Source organism: Aythya ferina (genome assembly GCF_964211825.1).
Source record: "Aythya ferina genome assembly, chromosome: 14".
NCBI lineage: Eukaryota > Metazoa > Chordata > Aves > Anseriformes > Anatidae > Aythya > Aythya ferina.
Genome location: NC_140312.1, coordinates 2,851,909 through 2,868,231, shown reverse-complemented (window position 1 = coordinate 2,868,231; position 16,323 = coordinate 2,851,909). Strand labels below are relative to the sequence as shown.

Sequence of the window (16,323 nt, the reverse complement as noted above, 5' to 3'; positions counted from 1 at the left end):
TGCGGGCACACACCTTTCTTTGATCTTACTAATGAAAAACCAGACAGTGTTGGAATATGCATTAACTAGCCCAGTATTAAACATGACTTTGCACTGGATGTGAACAAGAGAAGTGGTATTACTGCTGTCAGTGTCATAGTTAGCTGTGGTGACCCAATTAATGTGATATGAAACACGACAGCCCTGCTGAATGGAATATTTAACACAGGTTATTCTGCACGGGCTGTAATTTCCCAGAGCAGACAAACCTCAGGACAAGCTGTGTTTCCCACAGACATTTCAGGAGTAGCTGCAGGACCGAGTTTCAACGACCTACTTGTGAGATGATACAAATCTATCCATTCCATCCACTGATTCAATTAGATGTAAAATAACGGAGAAAAAGCAGATCTGATACTACAGATTGTTGATAATGCAGCATTTAGTGGGCTAGGGCTGGCATGGCTACCATACAGCTAAAAGGATTTATCCCTGTCCTTTAGGAACTACGGCACCCTGGAGCATTTTGCCCTGGTGTAAGGGGGGCTGAGGGTGAAACCTCCAGAGCAGGACCACCCAGTTTTAACCAGTTAAACTCTCCTCCTGTGGAGTGGGACTCGTCTGGTGGGCATTGCTCTCCGCAGGCATCGGTGACCACAGCACGCAGGACAGAAGCCTTTGAGCTGGCAGCGACATGTTAGTACAAAGAATTGCAGAAAAGATTTGACTAAATAGTGTTGGAGAGGCAAAAGTTTAAAAATAAAAAGCATGCTAAGGTCTACAAACACTTCAGTAGCCTGTGTTAATCAGAAGCAATGCAGAGGGTTAGCGCTGAAGCTGAGTTAAGTGAGTTCAAATGAAATTGGAGCGGAGTTGCCCCCGACCTGCTGTCCCTCAGCTCTCTGCCACATCCCGGGTGTCCCTCTGGACATTCAGTTTCTTAATCAGTTAAATCAGGGGATTTAACTTAATCAGTTAAAGCAGGGGATGTTCTGAAGCTGCTCTGAAGCAGTAAGAAATTCCCAAGGTGTGTGCCCAGCCTCCTTGCTCACCCCCATGGTGCAGGGGCCTGCCCGACCCCGCCAGCTGATGGTCTGGGACCTTGGACAGCCTGGGTGAGCCGTGACCAAGCACTGCCGGGACTCTGCAGGGCTACGCCTCCAGGATTCAGAGTTGGATGGATTAAATGATTTCCCTCGCTTTATGCTGCAGTAAGCACATTAAGCAATACTTCTCGCTGTGCTTTCAGCTTATGCTTGTCTTCAGCACATGGGTATGGAAACCTGGAAATGCACCTGCTGTGCTGTGAGCCACAGACCTCTGTCCCGGTCCAGGAGCACCCCCCTGAGCTTTTCCTACCAGGAAGCACTTGCAGACACCCTGAGCCAGGTATTGCTGTGGCTCAGGCACTGTGCTTCACTGCTGCCTTTCCATGGTCTTGCCCTAGAAGCCAGGAGCTTGCAAACTGCCTCACTGCCTGAGGCTCTCCCACCCCATGGTGGGTGCTGCAAAACTTCAGGGCCAACGAGGGCACAGCTTGGATTACACGGTTAGTCCCAGGATAAGCAGGGAAAACCTTCACTGCTCACTACTGGCCCCGGAGGGGTGTTTATGGGATAGGAAATCTTAAACAGGGGAGGAAAGCCCCACACCAGGATCACCTGCAAATGAGCTTTTAAGGTTCATCAGCCAGCGACCACGCAGAGCACCACAGGAGCAGTGCCCACGGCGGCTGCCAGACACAGCGTGAAGCTGGGACAGCAGCCCCCGAGGGAGCAAACCACCACAGCACCGAGCGCAGCCGAACCCCCTGGCCCAGGAAAACCCCGCGAGGTGCCCAGGAGCCGCCGGTTGCCGATACACACCTGCACGGGCCGCACCAGTCCGTTTGTTGGTTGAGGCCAAAGCGAGCTCTGCATTTCTTAGGAGAGGCAGGATCTGAACACAGAAGCATGCGTGGCGGAGAATGGGCAAGGCAGAGGCACAAAGAGGAGGAGGAGCAGGAGGAAGAAAAGAGGCAACATCATGTCAGCCACTTAACACACCACTAACAGACTACAATCCCGTTTTTTTTGGTTCTGCAACGGTGCCGGCACCACCTCTCCTGTAAAAAAGCGAGCGTTAGGCAAAGTCAGTGATGGCAGCAGGGGAAGGAGGAGCTTTGGGAAACGGCCTCCTGGCTGAATTCTCCTGGATTTTGCTCTCTCCTTGTGCTTCCCTAGCTCAGCTAAATCCAGCTCAGCTCCAGGAAATGCGAGCAATTACCGGGAAATTCACGGCTTTTCGTGACGCATCCAATCTCTTAGGTTTGGGAGCGCTGCCAGAGGACAGCGACGCTGCCTGCTGTGCCTGAATCCTTACCTGCTCCCTGCCTTCCCAGCAGTGACTAACCGGGCTGCCAGCGAGCGCGGGCTGCGGGCGGAAGAGAAGAGAGGAAACGTTGCAGAAGCAGGTGGAAAGCAGAGGTAGCACCGCGGAGATCAGCCCCGGCCATCCTGCTCTGTCCCCTGCCTTCCCCTTCCAGGTCGGGTGGAAAAGCCACCCTCCGTGGCCTTTCCTTCAGGCACATCGTGCTTGTTCTGCCGTGCTGCAATAGGATTCGAAGGGTTTCTGTGCTGGATTCACACCGCCTCTATCAGCCACCACCAGTGCTTCCTGTTGTGTACCAGGCTTTCAGTCCGGAATGGGCAAAATTAACTATTTTTGTATCACACACACAAGCCGTTTGGGTATGTAAATACATTCACACTACACAGAAACCTAAATGCTTGAGTGCTCCTTTGCAGGCCAGGCACTGAATGGCTTAACAGCGTTAACCAAACCGAAGTTATCACTGGGACACTTTTTGGAACTGCTTTTTATGGATAATCCAAAGGGATCATCCTGCAGCGATTAATGAGATAACCCGAACTCTGAGTGCTAATGCGGGCAGCAGGGTCTGGTTGTATGGCCCCGTAATCCCTGGCAAGCACATCAGCAGAGCCAGGGCTTGACTTGCGGGTCGTAACTTGAAGGCTACGCAATGCCACAGTGGGCAGGGATGGTCTCCTGATGTTTTACAATGCCTGCTTACTGGAACAGACATGATTCATTCCCAGTAGAAATGCTCCAGAAGCCAGTATGGGAATGGCCCTGGATGACGGGAATGTGTGTGCGAGCAGCTCAAACCTGTCAAAGGGCCTTTTCTGATAAACAGCTTGGTGCAGGGAGGAAACCTGTCCTAGTTTTTAGTCTGACTTTACTCGAGCTCTGCCTTATTATGAAAAGTGAAACAAATTTTGGGCAGTGCCAGTCTTCAGGCCTCTCACTGCATTTAGTCCCGCACGCAATATTGACTCATCTGAGGGCTTTCCTTAACAGTACCTGTGGGGCCGATGGGGGCATTCAGCTGCTTGTTATGAATAATTAACTCGAGTGATAATATATATTAAGTTATCTGCTTGCCAAAATCTGATCTTTTCAGTTTCCATGAACTACCCATGTTCTAACACCTATGAAGAACTCACAGCAATGTTCATTCACTGCCTTTAAATCGTGCAGTTCATTAGTTAAGATCAGGAAAATAAAAGGAACCACGGTAAAACCCGACGACTGCTGTGGATTATACGCTCCGAGCAAAAGCAAGGTGGCAGCCACCAAGGAGCCACGTGGCTTGGCACCGCAGGATTTACCTGAGTTGGAATCTTGTTGCTTTTCCCGTGTCCGTCTCTTCTTTTTCCCCTAGGAAATGCAAGGAAAAATCCATTAGTCCGCGCTCCCAGGAGACCAGGGATGCCCCTCGGTGTTTTCAGGGCTGTGGGGCTTGGATTGGGCCCTTGGGAAAGTGCTGGCCTGGTGCTCCACAGAAGAGACCCAGAGGGAACTCTCAGAGCAGCCACCGAGCCAACCGTCTGCACAAGTGGCTACGGCTGTCGTTGACATGGCACAAATTTGTTCTGGGCACGTATGTTTGCTCAGCAACAACCCTAATTGTCAGCATCCCTGGATCCAGCACCGCAGGCGTTCTGACTCATCCCCGGCATGCCCAAACGGGCGTGCAGGAGCTGAGCGCATTTGCAGGGGCAGCAGCAGAAACCCAGAGACAGAGGGCACGGCGCTGCTGTCACCCGGCTGCGTTGCTGGCAATTCTTCCTAACGTGGAGCCCTGAAATGTTTGGGCAAGGTCTGACAGCACTGCGTGAGCCCACAGCCACACTGCAAATGCAGCCGAGCCCCTCACTTACGCTGCAGCCCCCGTAAGAAGTTGCAAAATAAGATTTTAGTGCATGTGGTTGGAGAATGGCTCTTTGCAGGGCGTTATTGTGAACGATCACCCAGCTCTGCTCCTCAATTCAAAGAAGCCCAAGAGTAAATCCCACTGAGGTTTCACCTGCACGACACGGCACAACTCCGATCTGAATGTATTTAGGGAAATGGTGTGGTAGCGGCTTTCACCCAGGGCGTTTGGTCTGTGTGACATGGTGAGTACTGGACCTTTTCACTTCGGCACCGACCCGAGCAAATTGCTCCTCGCCCAGCCGTGGGCAGCAGCTTGGCACAAACCACATGGGCACGCTGAAAGCTGCCTGTGCTCGGTGCTACGCAGTGCTGAGCGACTTGGGGGCAGCACCCTGGGGTGCTCCATGTCCCCGACAGCAGTGAGGAGCTATCAAAGCGCCTGCCTGAGCCGTAGCACTGCAGTGTGAGGCCGTGTCAGCTCATCATCTGTACCGAAATGCTTGAGGAGGGAAGCCCCCTTGGTAGCTGACGATGATGGGTGAGAAATGGGATTTCTGTTCTAAAACCACAGCATTTCTGCTGCCCCCCTGGAGTGCTGTGGAAACCCTCGGGAGCTCTGTGGGGGCTCACGGGGATGGGAACAGACAGCTCTGTGCCGGAGCTGCTCTGCCGGCACGCCACAGCCACCCTACGTGTGCCACCTGGGAGTTCCACCCACCATCGCTTTAATTAATAGATTTAACTAAATGAATAGAATTAAACAAGAGTTACCACTTGCGACTGAGGCTGTACGAGCAACAGCTCACCCTCCTGGCACGTTCTATCTCCTCCTCCATCCTTATGTTCGTATAAACCATTTGCCCTGTTCCAGCACCTTCCCCATTTCCAGCACACACTCACTTGCTCCTGACACCTGGACAGAAATCGCTCAGTGACGTGGAACCAGGAGGAGCATCCCTGGTTTCAGATGGGAAAGGCAGTTTGTGCAAGTCCCTAGAGACTGTTTTAAAATACTCATCTCTCTACTACTTTTTTTTTTTTTTTTTTTAACTCATCTCCCTGCTTCAGTGCCTTTGCAGCTCTGGACCCACCTCTCATTCACGTGTTTTCTTCACTCCCGAGCAGCAAAACACAACCCTGTCCCCAAACTGCCTCCCTGACCCCAAATACGTAACAACTCCCCGCGTCTCCTGGTGACCTCCTTAATGAGGGCACGGTGGAGCTGGAGCAAATCTGGCCTGCGTGGGGAGCACAGCTTGCAGGCTGCCTTTGACCTATGACTTTTTATATGACTTCTTGTGGTTTGAGTGAAGGTGGAAAGCTCCGAGCTGCGGTAAGCTTTTTCTTCGGTGTGGGAGCAACTGTATTTCCTGCCTGAGATCCGAGTCACGTGCCGCGGAGGTGACCTACATTCCTCCTCCTCGCTCGAGCTCCAGAGAGAAAAGCTTCTCCTGCAGCGACCACGAGACCCGGAGCAGCTGCTCGGCAGTGCCGGGAGGGAGAGCCAACGTGCTCCGAGCTCGTCTGCCGGATGGGAAGGGACAACTTGTGGAGCAGGAGCCGGTGCCTCCCGGGAGGAAAGGTGCAGGAGGGATGGGACTCTGCTGGAGGAAGTGCTTGGGCGTGGAGGAAAACGATGCCTGGCTCTTACCATCGCTGCTGCCCTCCAGAGATGCTGGCTGAGATGCTGGGATGCCCGCAGAGAAGCACCCTTTGGTGCTGCCCCGGCTTCTCTGCGGGCACCCCTCGGGTCTCAGCAGGCACTGATCCCGCAAAGATGCCGAGCTCCCAGTCTGCACTCACAAGGAGGCAGGGGCATCTGTGCTGTCGCAGGGGAAACACAACCTGGGGCTTCCCAGAACCTCTCCTGTTTTTTTTTTTCTGCATTTGCACTCCATTTCTAATTGTTGTTGTTTTTATTTAAGGACCCTTTGGTGGAGTTTGGGCTTCCTGAGCAGCGCTGGAAGAAGGGTAAGGGTGGGCTGCACGGCTCCAAGGCAAAGAAAGTGGCTGGGAGGGAAACGACGGAGCCTTGGATCCAGCAACAGAGCCCCGGAGTGGATGGACAGACATCTGAAGATCTACGTGTGCTTTGCTTCAGGTCCCAGTGAGCCTGCTAGGCAGGGTTCTTTACATGGGAGATCAAAACAGGCGAGAAAGCCACTAGAAAAGGTGGCATCTCCTGCGTCGGGAGCGCCGCACCGCCTGTGGAACCTCGCTCACCGCGGTGCCTCTTGCATTATTAATACAGCTACGAGGAAATGAATTCTTCTAATGCTCGCTTGTAAATGCTCCACTGAGTAGCCCGGAGGCTCCCCAAACACCAGCCCTGCTACCTGCAAGCGGGACGTGCCGCGAAGCAGCGGGCAGCACACCCACTGTGCTGCGCTGTGCTGTGCCTCCAGCCGGCCTGGGAGCTGCCACCACGGCCACTGCTCCCTGCAGACCCCTCTCTGCCTGATTTGGGACCTTTTTTCCCCCTTTTTTTTTAATCTGTAAAGATTTTTCTCATCCCTAATGGCAACCTTGCTTGGGAATCAGGCTCGCCAGAGAGCTGGGTCTCGCTCGCAAGCTCGCAGAGCAAGCAGTGCTGCTGTCTGCATGTGCTCAGACTGCATTTGAATACTTTGAACGTGGCGTGCTTGATTTGCTTAGGATCCTCTCACAGTGGTGGCCAGGGTGGGATCAAAGTCCCAAAATCCCAGGGGGGCAGGCACCGACTTGGTGACCGTCACCCTGCGAGGGCAACAGATGAGCCCCCATGGGCCGGGGGTACCGGGGCTGCTGCTTGGGACATGGCCCTGCAGGGAGTCCCAGAGCTGGACCGAGCACCCCGTGAGGCTGAGCTCTGCGTGGAACTCATGCAAAGCAGCTTTTCCTTTCCTACTCTGCATTTTTAAAAATTATTTTCCATGATTATTACAATCCTGTGAGCAGCACGGGGATGCTCCAAGCACCGCTGTATTTCTACACACCCCACCCCACCAGAAACTGCATTACCAGGGGCAACTGGGACATCGGCAGGCACCGATTTGAGCCCCCCCGGGTCATTTTTGGGCCATTTTGGGGGTTTTTCTGTGGGAACCCGAGGCGCGACACCACTCACGTAGTTGTCCCGTGCGGACCAGCCGGGGTAGAGCTGCATGTGGAGCTGCCGTTCCTTGCGTGCCAGCTCGTAGTACTTGGCCTGCTCCTCCCGGGACAGTGCGTGCCACTGCAAGGACAAGCACAGAGCTGAGCTGCGTCCCCTCGCCCCTGCCCCGTGGCCACCAGCTCGAATCGGGCTCCAGGGGACGAGGGAGGAGCACCTGGGGGCAGGTGCCCAAGAGGAGCTGCAGGGGACGGGGCGCTGTGCTGGTCACTGGTCTCGCTGGGGACCTTGCCATCTCAGCGTTGCTACTGGGGTGCAAGATTTCCCTTTTCTCCCACTTTTGGGTCTTCCTGCACCCTCTTTCCAGCCTGAGGATGCTCCTCAGTGAGGCAGCAATGCCTCCAACACCAACAAAACCCCGATCTCCATCAGAGCGATGGGAGAACCCCCTCTGCCCCGCTCCCTGCCCTTGTTTCTGGGGGTGTCCGCACACCCCCCACCACGGCACAAGTCCCATCACTGCCCTGCCGAGCCCCACGCTGCTGCTCTGCTCCCCTGGACCCCCCAGGGGACACTGACCCTGGCCACGGGTGCGCAGCGAAGAGCCCTTACCCTCCTGCCCAAGATCTGGTTGATAGCTGCGCTCTCCTTCAGGGTGCACTCAGCAATGACTTTTGCCCGCATCTCTTTCATATACAACATGAAAGCGTTCAGGGGCTTCTTGATAGTGGGCTTCTTGGCTTCCTTCTCTCTCTTTGGTTCTGGCTGAGGTTTCCTTGGCAGGGACACAAGAGGAGCAGTCAGTGTCAGCAGGCAGAGCCACCCCAGCACCCAGACGCGCGGTGCCAAACCCACCCGGTGCCAAACTCTGCCCCGGCACACGCAGTGCTCAGCGCCCAGCCCTGTGCCCACATCACAGGGGACAACCAAGGGGGACCCCGCGGTGTTGGGAGCCCAGTGACGCTTCCAACTTACATGTTTCGGTCGTAGTGCTCCATCTCCTGCTTGCCAGAGTGGGGCACGATGGCGGGGTGCGGGATGCCGGTGGTGTGCATGCCGGAGCCCAGCATCAGCGGGTGAGTGAACCTGCAGGGGAGATGGGCGAGCCGTGAGCCTTCGGGGTGGCCACGAGGGCTGTGCGGGGAGCTGTGGGGCCACGGTGGGCCAGCCCCAACAGCCCCAGCAGTGGCTCTCCCTCGGTGGCACTCCGGGGCGGCAGAAGCAGACGGCAAGCGGAGGACACGGAAAGCGAACCCGCGGTGGCGCGGCCTCCTTCGCCTGGCAGGCTGCAAAATTTGGGGACCGAGTGAACACAGCGGGGAGCAGGGATTTGGGCATCTCTTCCCTCTTTCCTTGGCCCCTGCCAGCCGCGCCGAACGCACGCGGGGAGAGGCGGCCGGGTGCCGAGAGGCGGCTGCAGAAAGCAGCCCGCGGCGTGAGCCAGCCTCGCCGAGATCAAGGGCGCTTTTAACGAGCGTTTTCAGACACTCAGATCTCTGTTGCTGCAATATCTTATTAGCGCTGTAGGAAGGAACAACAAACTCAAACCAACGTTTGGATTTGAGAGATTAGGACCACCCCACACCTTCCTTTTAACAGAAAAAGCATAAGTCTGAACATGAACCAAACTGCAACTCTAGGAGGTGCACCTCGCCTAAGCAATGTTATCCACCAACACAGAAATGAGATCATGAGAGGTCTCGCTAGCTTTCAAGCCTCATTAGCTCTCTAGAGTTTTAGAGGGTAAAGCCAGAGCAGTCGGCTTTGCCAAGCTTGCCACTTTATGACTGCAGCTTGAGATGGCAGAATCGCCCATGGGAGATGAACTGTTCATTAGATATGCTGGCACGAAAAGAAAAGCTGTTTAATTTAATCCACCAGCACCGTCTGAAGTCTGATCCTTATCTGACCAGGTGTACTCGCTCGTTCGTCTGCAGCAGCGCTGCAAAATCCACCCTCTGCGAGCGGGAACCCCTGTGCCACAGCCGGGGAGGCTCCGTGGCCCCGCAGGGAACCGTTAGCTCGCCCTGCCCGGCGCCCCCGAGGCCACGAGAAGCGATGCCTCGAAGCCTCGGAGAGCCGGGGGGGCTGGCAGCACGCTCCTGCCTCTGCTGCACGGATCGGGGTCTGCGTGGAGAAGGGTTTGCGTGGACAAGGGGTTGCACGGAGAAAGGGTTTGCGTGGCCGGAGGTCTGCTCGCGTGGTTTTCCTGCGGGAAGCCTCCGCTAAGTGCTCTCCAGGACAACACGAAGCAGAAGCAGAAGCTGGCAGGGGAGCAGCCGGGAGCCAGGGCTGGGCTTTGCCCTGCCCAGCAGCTCGCCCAGAGGCACGAGGCTCTGCGATTCCCAGCCACAGGGGCCGTGTCCTGCTCCCTGGGAGATCAGCGCTGCGGCTGCCCCAGGGCTGCGCTCGCTGCCCGAGGCCCCTGCACGGGGTCTGGGCTCTGGCTGCGGGCTGCGAGCAAGCTGCAGGGCCCAGAGGGCAGCGAGTGCCTGCCCCCTGCCCATCCTGCCCTAAAAGCTGAGCCCCAGTGAAACACATCACCCCCTGCAAAGCAAAACCCAGCCCTGCGCCTGGGATGTACTCGCCATCACGGTTAGGGACAAGAGGGGAAATGCCGAGCAATGGATTTCGCCCCCTTTTGCCAACGCTGAGCCCAAGGCAGGGATTTCTGGCTCTGCTTTGCCTCGTGCTGGTGGGAACCCAGTCGCTGGGCGTCCTCCCTGGCCGCTCGCTGTTCCGCGGGGCCGGGCTCTGCTGCAAGCTCCTACTGCACACACTGCAAGCTGCGGGGGCAGCCGGGCCGCTGCCCCGGCCCACACATACTCACCTGGAGAAAGAAGCCCCAGCGGAAAGTGCTGACGAATACGGCTGTCTAAATCCACATGACGGGAGCGGATAGACAGACTGGCTCTGCCTGGGATCGGGAAGAAAGAGTCTATCAAGTATCTCCAGCCACGTGGCGTTTCCTAAAGATACCCTCAGCTAACGGGGCTCGGAGCCGGGGGCAGCGTGGGGTCTGGGCTTTGTGCAGGGGAAGCTGGACCTCCCTGCGGAGCTCGCCTCCAAACCTGACCCCCCTCCGCCCCCAGTTTGGGTAGCTCTGCGGCTTTTTTGGAGTTTAGGGCCTCGGTAAAGTCAAAATACGGAGTTTTGCTGAAAAGTTAGGAGAGATTGCTGTTGCACGGATGAAGTGGAAGGGCACGGTTTGACCAGAGAGCTGCAGCCTGGGCAGAGCCCCTCTGCCTGGCACGCATGAGGCTGAGTGGCCACAGGCAGCACCGGGAGGGTGTGGGTGCACAGCAACTTGGGGTGCCAGGCAGAGAGCACCTCCTGTGCCCCACACGTGTCCCAGAAAGGCTCTGAGTGCCCCTGCACATCCTCAAAAGGATGCCTCTTGTTTTTAAACAAGCCCAACGCCAGGTCCTACTTTTCTTTTTCAAGTCGTTTCACACTGGGAATCGGGCATGTACCAGACCTGGAGCTGGAAATTATTTGTGAGATAGTAAAATAAATATGAAGGAAGTTCCTGGTTGTTCCCAGCACGGGAAAGCCCCCACGTTTTCATATGGAGATAGCTCAAAAACACCTCGGTTTGTTCTGTACGGCTGCCAAAACACGCTCCCAGCCTGAAACCGCGCGTGGAAGCCCAGACGCCTGGGGAAGGCGAGCCGGGATGTTCGAACCCCAAAATGTGGCTGCACAGATGCTGTGCAGAGCTGCTGTATGGACAGCACGGCTACTCCCAGCACCGATCAGCAGCAGCAGCCCCTTATCACGGCACCATCCTGCTGCCCCGAAGCACCGGTGGCTGCTCTGGGTTAAGGCAGCTTAAGGCATCCAGCTCCAGCCAGGAGTGACAATGCCTCCTCCAGAGCTCGTCCTCCCGAGCCTTGTGCCCAGCTCCTGCTGGCCAGCTGGGGAGGAGAAGTCGCCTCCTGCACCGGTGGGTGCTCCCCGTCCGTCCCCACCCCATCCCTGTCCCCATCCTGTCCCCGTCCTCACCCCCTGCATCCTGTGGGGTCAGTGCCACTGCGGTGCCCCAGCCCACCTGGCTTTGGGCACAGGGCTGGGCACTTCAGGAGTGGTTTGAGGCTCTTTCTGTGAATTCGGCACAAGCAAAAATAGGACAAAAGCCTCTTGCAGACACCACGCGTGCTCCCCGCTCCCTCAGGCCGGCCTGCCGCCTGTGGCCGTGCCATATCTGCCCTATTACTCAGCGACGTGCACGCCTGGCGAGGTTTATCGGGGATGCCAAACCCCGCAGACGCTGCCAGCAGTGCGGCTTCCTCCGCGAGCAGCCTCCCGACAAAGCCTCGGGGAGAAGCTGGCTCTTCCCCGCCGCGCAGCGGGGCTGCCTTCAGCAGCTTCCCACCCCACGAGTGGACCTCGCGCTGGGGAGCTCCTGCCTCACCCCCAGCTACTTCTTTCATGTTACGGCACGGTCACCGCAGTACTTGTTTTTCCTGAGGATGAATCACGTCATATGAGGAGTTAAATCATCGCCCGAGAGTAGCAGATTGAGCACAGAAAGCAAAATGCCACCTCTTTGAAGCCCAGCTCTGTATCGCAGGCCTCAGCCTCTGTTTCCTGGTGGTTAAAGATCTGCAGCACGAAATCCATGGACAACGACAACAGAAAGCTGACTTTTTACTCGGCGTTTTAACGCGTTTGGCGGTTTGGCGATACGGCCTCGTACCTGGACGGCTCTGCTGGGTTTTGTCGGGGTTTTTTGAGCCAGCAGCAGGAGGGCAGTGCCCCCTGCCCCCTGCCACCGCCTGCCCTGCGCCCCGCAGCCCCCTGCCAGCCTCTGCCAAATCCTCCTGTCACCGGCAGCAGGGAGGCTGCCAGGCTCAGGTCTCTGCCCGGGGGCACATTTTCCTGCCTCACCTCCCGAGAGGCACCACGGGCGCAGCATCCCGTGCTCCACACTCCGGGAGAGCCCTGCTTGTGCTGAAAACCCCAGCGAGGGAAAAAAATCCCTCCTCCTCCAAAGGAGAGGCTTGGCTGTGATTAGAAGAAGTGGGAAGAAGCCCTCCCTCCTTCCCAATCCAGTGGTTTTAAATCCAGCAGGTTGTCCCCTGCTCCAGGGATGCCCTGGGCAGGATGATGCCTTTGGACCCCCCCACGGACCCGCTGCCCACCCCAGCACGGGGTGAAAGCCCCCTCCCCAGCACACCGCACGCAGCGGGGGCTGCACGCAGCCGGGGAAGCCGACCCCCGCGTGGATCCCACACTCACCATCCCATCGAGGGCGTGATCTGGCCGACCCCAGCCGGGGGGAGCGGGTAGAAGCCGGGGATGTCTGAGGTCTGGGAGGGCCGGTGCACTCCTGGGAGAAGGGAGAAGGAGGTGAGCTGGAGCCGGCGCTGACACGGACCCCTCCCAGCCCCATCTGCTCTGCCCACAGCCACTGGTGGACAGGGGAATTGCTGTCTGCAGGAGGCAGGGCACTGAAGTCACAGTTTTCTTTGCTGTGGGACTCTCTGCAGCACCTGGGAGCCCGGGGGCAGCGCTGTTCCTACAGCCCCCAGCCCATCGCTCAGCCCTGGGATCCCAGCAGTGACCAGCGGGGATGCTCCAGTGGGTGTCTGCAAATGGTTTGGGATGAAAAGTGATCGTTTCACAGGCTCTGGGAAGGAGGGGATGGTGCCAGGTGGGAATTCTCCCTCCGTAAAGGGAATCCCTGCATGGTCTCCAGAGATACGGGCACGGGAGGCAGCCCAGCATCTCCTGCTCCTGTCAGCTCTGCCGGGGTTGGGAACAGACCAAGAGAAGCTGGAGAAAAACGGGCAGGGAGGGCTTCCTCTTCTCATTTCTTGCAGTTTCCCCGGCTGTTCTCTGTCTTGGGGAACAGTGCCTCGTCCCTTCAGCCAGCTCAGGGCAGGAGGGGTTCAGCAGGAGGCTCACGGGCAGTGAATTTGGGTTCTGAGCTGCTCGTGGCCCGAGGCACTTAAATCCCCCAGGGAGGAAACAGATACAGCTGCCTGAGCTGCGCACCCTGCTAAGCAGCAGGGCTTTCCAGGGTAAAACTCCAGCTCTCTGTTGTCTGCAGAGGAGCCTCAGGCTACAGAAAGCGTGCAGGGGTTGTCCAGCAGCTACCTCGGGCCATAAATGCGTTTATGGAATTGGTGATGAGCTGCCAGCAGCCTGCAAGCTCAAGATCTGGATTACTCCCCCAGATGGATTCCTGATAAGGTTGTAATTAGGACTGACTCCGATGGATTCCATCTTATTAGGAGTTCACTACCCTGATGTGTAACAGGACCAAGAGGAGGACGTAACTTGGTAGGAGAATTTACCTGCAGCTGTGTTCTGTCGGGACACAGCCAGAGCAGCAGGTGTTGCTATCTCAGGGCTGAGAAGGGCAACAGCCCGACCAAAGGGGGGAGGAGCCCTTGCCCCGACAGCATGGGGCTGGGGGATGCACAGCTGGGGGTGCTGGGCTGGATCTCTCCATAACAGGACCTGTGGGATCTCTGCAGCCCCCAGGAACACTGGTCTGGGGTGAAACCTTGCCCGTGTATTTACAGCTCAGGGTTTAACCCCTACACGCCGTACACACGGGTTAGTTGGTGTGTGCTGGGCTCACGCAGGAACCCCAGCAGCCCAACGTGTGACGAGCTCGCACGTGTGGCTGTGGGGACACACACGCCGATGTCCATTTAGGTTTCAGACGCTGATCCTATTTAGTCAAAATATTTCCTGTTTCAAGCATTTATTTTCTCAAAATGACAGCCTGACAACAGTCTGGGTATGAGTCAAAGGAAAGAAGACTTTCCATTTTCTGGTTGACTCGTGCACACCGTGCAGGCTCTGCTCTGGGCTAAGCCCCACGGCAGCGTGCACAGCGAATTAGGGCCGTTTCCCCAGCGGGGCTGCTGCTTCTCGTGTCAAACTCCTACTGACCAAGATTACCAAGCATGGCCAAGAAGCTAAACAACCTCCTACCACTCAGCAGTGCCCCAGCGTTTCATTTTCCCATTGATTTGGGGCCAGGGGGTGTTCCTAAAGGTGCTGGCTGTGATCCCTGCGGAGTCCAGCACCGTCCCCTCCCTCCGCCCGTGCCCGGTCCCAGCGGTGCCCTCACCTTGCTTCTGGTTGATGTCGGCGGGCAAGTGGGGCGAGTGGGAGCCGTGGCTGAAGTGGTCGTTGCTGTAAGGGATGAGCGGGGTGAGCGGGTGGACTCCGTGGGACGGCTGCACGACGGGAACTTTGTTGGACTGCAAGAGAGAAGGAGGAGAGGGCTCAGCGGCAGGCGGGGGCCGGGCTGCGAGGAGGGGGCACGGGATCATCGAGCTCCGCCAGCAGCGAGGGCCTTTGGGGTGCTGATGCTGCAAGGGGGCTGGCAATTACAACAGGCTTCCCAGGGGAAGGCAGAAAACACCCTTTTATGCTTAAATAAACACATCCTGCAAGAGAAATCCACCATCACGCAGTGATAACAGCTGGTGCTGATTGCACGGGAGGTGCAAATCAACCCGAATCAACGTGATGCTGTCAAAATCCAGAATACTTGAAGAATTCACTTCGAGCATCTTTTATTCCAGGATAAATGCTGAAAGCATGTCACCTAAGGCATTGTTCTTGTTTTCTGCTCCCCCAGCTTGCTGGCACACACACGCACAGTCCCGTGCGTTGCCCTGGTCTGCAGCCGGACCCCCCACATCCTGCACATTCACCCCGAAAACCGCGCTCGGGCTTCTGCAGCTGCTCCCGGCTACGCGGGACGGGACCATGGGTGGCCCAGCAGCTCCTCTAACACACCCCAGGGTATCTCCGGGTGTTGGGGCAGAGAGAGCAGAGCCTGTTCAAAAGGCCTGAGCAGCTGTGAGGGAAACACACCCGTGCACACTCACGCACAGCCGCTCACACCTGCGCACAGCCGTGCCCGCGTGCGCACGCCGCTGTCTGCTGCGAGCCTCCTTGCCTCGAGCGTCCCAAGCCGCTCCCTACACGCCCGGTTTCGCCCGTGGTTGCCTTTAAACCCAAACTGACTTCGCCTCAGTGGTGGAGTGTTGCAGGATTTGCCCCGGATAAATCCCGAAGGAGAACCAGGACCAGGCACGGCAGCAGTGGGAGGAAAGAGCGGAGCACGTGAGAGAGCTGCCGCGGGTGCTGCTCGCCAAAGCTCTCGTGTCCTATCAGGGCATCTCCAGATGCCTCCTGACAAGTCATTTAAGATCTCTGGACTTGATTCACTGCTGCCTTTCACTTTGGTAATGATTTTGCTCAGGCAGAGCGAGCATGAAACGCCATCTGGCTCCAAGGAGGAACCCCTGAAACGGCGAGGAGAACAACCCCGGTGGATGGGGACGCTGCTTCCCACCCGCCTCGCCCGCAGAGTTTGCTTATGCAAATAAAATTAAAGAGGGATGCAGGTTTGCATTTAAGAGTGAGCGAACACCCTAGCTCCTGATGCTTAGCAGGTGTGGATTTCCTGCACACAGCAGGGCACAGGGGGACGTGCACCTCCAAAAACAATCTGGGCTGGCTCCTGCTTTGCTAAACGTGTCTGAAGCTCCAAGCTTCAACTTTTCTTGCCAACAAAAAAGAGATGAGGGGTAGCTTTTCAGCATTGTTTCTAGAACTAGCAATAGTTTAGCAGATTCACGTGGCAGACAGCCCGAGTGAGGGATGTGCAGTTCTGTGGGGGCATTTTGCCATCGCACCAGACCAGGACCAGCTCGGTGCTAAGCAATTTTGAAAATCTCAGCCCCCCAAGGGCTCAGCCTCCATCGTGGGCTGAGTTTTCCTTCCATACAAGCCTGCACCCAAAGCCTGGCCCACTGATGGCTGCAAACAGCCCTCAGACCGTGGGGAGATGCAGGCTGCACCCTCCTGACACCGATCCACAACAGGCCAGGGCGCAGGGCACGGCACCGGGGCTGCGCAGCGGGCTGCAGCACGGTTACTCAGACTTTCCACCAGTTCAGATGGGAAACGAGACGAGGCAGCAGCACGAAGAGCTGGCCTTCCCCGCATCCCTTCTGCCTTTGCACTCGCCTCGCTCAAAAACTCTTTGCTGTTCCTCT

At 56.9% G+C, this 16,323-nt stretch overlaps 1 protein-coding gene across 13 annotated transcripts in view; it reads right to left on the bottom strand.

Moving 5' to 3' along the window:
- Nucleotides 1–16,323, bottom strand: part of TCF7 (transcription factor 7) — a 69,193-nt gene that overhangs the window by 8,107 nt on the left and 44,763 nt on the right. For 3 of the 13 annotated variants that reach the window (XM_084535692.1, XM_084535697.1, XM_084535696.1), the window contains 8 exons: nucleotides 14,379–14,511; nucleotides 12,530–12,620; nucleotides 10,119–10,205; nucleotides 8,264–8,374; nucleotides 7,901–8,063; nucleotides 7,304–7,411; nucleotides 3,651–3,699; nucleotides 1,845–1,917 (listed from right to left, as the gene is read on the bottom strand). In XM_084535692.1, the coding sequence (XP_084391818.1) occupies nucleotides 1,845–1,917; nucleotides 3,651–3,699; nucleotides 7,304–7,411; nucleotides 7,901–8,063; nucleotides 8,264–8,374; nucleotides 10,119–10,205; nucleotides 12,530–12,620; nucleotides 14,379–14,511 (815 nt within the window). Of the gene's footprint in view, nucleotides 1–1,775; nucleotides 2,392–3,650; nucleotides 3,700–7,303; nucleotides 7,412–7,900; nucleotides 8,064–8,263; nucleotides 8,375–10,118; nucleotides 10,206–12,529; nucleotides 12,621–14,378; nucleotides 14,512–16,323 lie in introns of those variants that run through there. The other 10 variants (XM_084535700.1, XM_084535701.1, XM_084535702.1 and 7 more) reach the window with 7 other exon arrangements.